This window comes from Penaeus vannamei, chromosome 38, assembly GCF_042767895.1.
Source record: "Penaeus vannamei isolate JL-2024 chromosome 38, ASM4276789v1, whole genome shotgun sequence".
NCBI lineage: Eukaryota > Metazoa > Arthropoda > Malacostraca > Decapoda > Penaeidae > Penaeus > Penaeus vannamei.
This window is the reverse complement of record NC_091586.1, coordinates 10,941,988-10,946,987: the sequence shown is the minus strand read 5'-3', so window position 1 is coordinate 10,946,987 and position 5,000 is coordinate 10,941,988. Positions and strand designations below refer to the sequence as shown.

At 42.3% G+C, this 5,000-nt stretch overlaps 1 protein-coding gene across 1 annotated transcript in view; it reads left to right on the top strand.

Annotated features, from left to right (window-relative positions):
• Positions 1 to 5,000, top strand: part of LOC113805961 (uncharacterized) — a 7,674-nt gene that overhangs the window by 2,043 nt on the left and 631 nt on the right. Inside the window, exons 2-6 of the mRNA XM_070115981.1 lie at positions 382 to 522; positions 2,842 to 2,937; positions 3,592 to 3,738; positions 4,578 to 4,664; positions 4,964 to 5,000. The exon at positions 4,964 to 5,000 is cut by the window's right edge and continues 120 nt beyond it. Of these exons, the coding sequence (XP_069972082.1) occupies positions 382 to 522; positions 2,842 to 2,937; positions 3,592 to 3,738; positions 4,578 to 4,664; positions 4,964 to 5,000 (508 nt within the window). The remainder of the gene's footprint in view (positions 1 to 381; positions 523 to 2,841; positions 2,938 to 3,591; positions 3,739 to 4,577; positions 4,665 to 4,963) is intronic.

Here is a 5,000-nt window from a genome sequence, read left to right as displayed (position 1 = left end):
TTCCATCTCCTTCACCATCATCTCCCTTTCTCCTTCGTCCTTCCACCACCCTTCTCATTCTTCTTCGTCCTTTCACCATCATCATCTCCATTTCTCCTCTGTCCTTTCATCCACCCCTCCCATTCTCCTTCATCCTTTCACCATCATCATTCCCTTTCTCCTTCGTCCTTTCACCATTACCATCTCCCTTTCTCCTTCGTCCTTCCATCCACCCTTCTCATTCTTCTTCGTCCTTTCACCATCATCATCTCCCTTTCTCCTCTGTCCTTTCATCCACCCCTCCCATTCTCCTTCATCCTTTCACCATCATCATCTCCCTTTCTCCTTCGTCCTTACACCATCATCATTTTTCCCTTTCTCCCTCCTTCTTCTCCTCCCAAGAGGTGAGGCCCAAGTTGAAGATCTCGCGGCTGGTCGAGGAGCCTGCGAGTCTCTTCGCCGCCGTCCACCGCAGGGAAGGACCTCGAAGGGGCATCGTCTACGGCGTTCTCTTCGCCCATATCTGCATGTTCTTCGCTCTGAGTGGGTACTGAATGGTTCCTCTTGCTTTGGGTGTGGGATAGTGCTCTTGGAGTCTTGCGGGGTGTTCGCAAGAGTGGTGAAAGGGGCGTCTTTTCTTGCCTTGCTGTGGTTATTTGGTGTTGTGTGTTATGGTGAATAGTTTTGAGTAATGGCGTCTTTGTTTTGCTTATTTTATTTTTTATTTTCTATTTTCGTTGTTGAAAATCTCAGACAGATGATTAGTGAAATTAGGATTTATTGTCGGAGGGGAGCAGGAGGCATGTATCGGTCTGGCTCTCCCGAGGAAGATGAATGTTGCCATTCAGTGGTGAGGCATGTAATTTAACATCATGGAATCGACCCTTCACATTCCTCTGAAGTTATGACAAAATAGACAAATATATATGTAGATCATCTCAATTAGGGAGTTGCTCATGCCCTTTGTGACGACGAGATTTTTTGATATCTTCATACCAATGTTATCAATGCAAATAAAATCGATATGTATGAAATCGAACGTAAATAACGTTTAGATTTTGAACGGGCAAGCTGCGTCTTCAGCACATATACAAGAATATGTATGTTATATCACTTTTCAACAGAGGGGAGGAATAAGCTGCTGTTTAACCAACTTGAATGGCATTTTGCATATACCAAATATCTGCCACTTACATAGATCCAAACAGATGAATTAGCGTTTGTTCACGCATGTTGGATTCCTTCTGCATGGATGGTTGGAAACTTGTACAAGCAGAGCAAGCTTCAACTTTCGTAATGCTATGAGTGATGTCATGCCTCCAGACAGTTTTCTCTTAGCTTTGTGGCCTCATCGCCATGGTGTGAGCCAAGGAAACGAGGCAACAACAGGAACGACAATTTGATGATAGGGAGGAAGATCATTTGATAGATTTGATTCAGATGGGAGTCCACCAGTTGCTGATGTTAGACGGGATATGTAGGGAAAGCAGGGCAGATTTCATCAAGTGCTGGACCATCCCCATGTGATGAATATTGCTAGCTGTTTTTTATCTTTAGCCAGGGGAATCTGCCAGTAGGCCATCATTGCATGGAGGATGGAGAAACATCAGACGCCTGTAGTGATGGGGCTGGTGTTGGTAAAAGATGGGATTGGATGAGCTGTGACTGAGGTGTGACAGGGCAGCAGTAATGTAAGTGTCTACTCTTGGGGGCGAATACAAGGGGACTACACCAACGTGTGGCTGCATCTCCAGTTAGTGTGATCATTCCTTTCGTGATCATTGCGTCAGACAGCCACACCATGCAATAAGGAAAAAACTGAAGGACATTTGTTAAATGGTTTTGCATCAGGGTCGACGTGTATGGACATGGGGTCACTTGAAATGGCTTCCAACTTTTTTAACCCCTTCTGTGTGTGACAGTCTAATGATTTACGCACCAGAAACTGTTATTGCACATTGTCTCATTTCTTGGATCTTTTGTAGATAGAAATGAAAAAAATGATTGGCTAACCAGTCGAGAGGTGCAAATCTATCACTCAGAACCCTATAGAAAACATTAATATCAAGCCTTAACACACGATACAGCACAATGCACCTCTCTCTTTTTAAACTGTTATTAATGAAGCACTGCACTTCTCTAAATCATGTGACATGTATTATGAATGAAGATCAAAGTCGTAGGTTCTAAACATACCGATAACAAGTGATTTATTGCCTAAGGTGGACAAGAAGCATGCTTTCGTCTTGTCACAACGTGGATACCTTCGAGAAGAGAAATGATATTTCCGTGCAATAGTGTGATTCATACAATATTCAGCAACACAAAACTGGCCCTTACAGTATTACATATGGTAAATGTAGACTAAAATATCACCTATTGCCAATATCACATCTTTACCGTAAAGTGGCGCACTTTTTTCCATGTTCTGTATCGGAGAGTATTCAGAACATAGTACTACTGACGGAGGTTTAGTATGTAATAGTATACGAATCTTGTTAATAGTTAAGTTTCCTAGAAATAGTTATCTAATATTTCCTATCAAAGTAAGCATAAAATATCGTAACAGCTATTTATCCTCTTATATTGTCTGAAAATGTCCATATCTTATCCATGTTTTTTTCATTTTCTTTTTTTTTACGAAACGCATGAAATGGTATCGTTTAATCAAAATTCAAGTACTTCTCAGCTCCGAGACTCTTCCGCCGAAGGTCATTTCATTTTCTATCGTGCAGATAATAGATTGTAATTGAATTCAAATACCGTGTGTTCAGTGTATTACTTTTTTACTTCTTTTTTAGCAGTTAAGCCCAATATTTACAGATGAAAAATGCGTCATCATGATTTTTTCACTCATTCTAGATCCTCTTTACTTCCTGTTCTTCAAGTTGATGTTCGACTGGGATGCAACGGACTATTCGAACTGGTTCTTCTACAAGGACATGACCAAAGCCATTGGTAAGAGCCAAGAATATTTTTATGCACATGTGAACAAGGATAAATTAATTTGCTATCAGATGAATCCATACACTGAGACATACGTACACAGACGCACACAAAGATATATACACACGCGGACGCTCATACACATGTATACTCACATGGACGCACACAGCAGGCACATACTCACATGCGCAATCACATACATACACACATACACAAGCATACAAAGAAATAAACGAAAGCGGAAAAGACAGCGATTAAAGAGGAAGAAAATACAATCTATCAAAAAAATATTAATTAAAATCTATAAAGAATGACCGCGAGCCAGAATGTAATAACAATTATTTCAATTTGCTTTCACTCTATTATCCTATAACACAATTATTCACTGTGAACGAATAAAGAAAAAATAATTCCCTGGCTGCATACATATAGAAATTCCTTTAAACCCAGATTCATGAATCAGAGACACAAACAGAAATTTTTGACAAATGAAACAAAACGAAACAGGCAAACAAAGATCAAAACGAAAATAGACGGAAACAGAAAGAGAAGACCAGACAAACAAAATGAAAAAGACAAAGACAATCAGTAAGCGTAAACAAATCAGGTAGACTAAAAGAGAAAGGCAAATAAAAAGTGAAAAACGCCCACCCACGTCCTCCTCAGCGCTCGTGTTGCTGATGCCCGTCTTCGTGGGCCGCATGAGGCTCCCCGACAGCGCCCTCGGGCTGCTCGGCTGCAGCTCCGTCGCCTTCATGCAGATCGCCCTCGGACAGATCGTCAGCCCCTCCATGGCGTGGGTCGCGCTGCTCGGTGAGTCCTGCGAAGTTCTTAGGACTCGTGTTATATGTGAGTATTCTTGCACTTGAATTAGTGTTCAGATTAGTCGTATGTGGTCTTGATCTGCCTCGGTGTCAGGGGACAGGCCTACCAAACCCGCCACGTGCGCCTTGTTCCGTCTTGACGTGACGCCCCTCGACGGACAAGAGGCTCCACCGGATGCGCGCGCGGTAGAGAAAACATGCTCAAAGATCAGAACATTGTGATTTTTGACACATTTAGACACGGCTTCAGACACATGAAGAAAAAAGTATCTATCACCGTGTGCCAGCGTCAGCCAATACGAGGTCTGGCCCAGTGTAAGATCATATATCAGAGACTAAAGGCTTCATGAAACTAATCAAATGTGGTTCCTGCGACATTCTACAGTATTAAGAAAACTTTTCTTCCTCCTGACAGAGTTTGTGAAAGAGCGCAAGGGATTCTCCGTTCTTATCTTTGTCTAGATCAGTAGTTCTTTACCTTTTTAGGGTCATGTTCTCATTAAAAAAAAAAACTGATGAAAGCTATGACCCTCTTTCCCCAGAAATATTCACATAGACACAACTTTGCAATGTGTATGATATTCTTTATGTATTAAGACTTGATTGTATTATACACATATCAGATACATAAAGTATTATCCATCCATGGACCCCAGGCTAGGAACCCCTGGTCTAGATAGATATGAATCCAAAATCTCAACTTGGTTAAAGTTAATCACGGGGCAGAAGCTCACGGAATCCCTCTTCAGCGTCATCGCAACGAAAGGGACGCGCAAATCCGTCGCTGAACTGTCTCGCAGGTTCCCTCTAAATGCAATTCTGTTCCAGGGCCTCTGCTCGGGATGCTGGAACTGTTCGCGCACTTGTCTTTACGTTCCATTATATCCAAGTGTTCAGATGGAAGCAGAGAGCTTGGTGAGTTACTAGATAGTAGCGTAGAAGAGACGAAAGGGGGGGAGGAAAGAGGGAAGGAACAAGCGAGAAAGGGAGAGAGAATGAAAGGGGAATGAGAAAAGCAGAGATAGACTGTTGGGGATCAATGATATACAGAGGAGAGGGGGAGACGGAAATAGATGAATTAATAAGAGCTGAAAATAAAATAACAAAACAAAAAAGCCAAATAGAGAATAGGCACCAGCATATCCTTAGTCCCCCCTGCACATCCCATCGTCCTTATCCTAGTCCATAGCCTCACAACATCCTGCCTCCCACAGGAAAGCTCTTCGCGGCGCAGGCATTCCTGGACTCCAT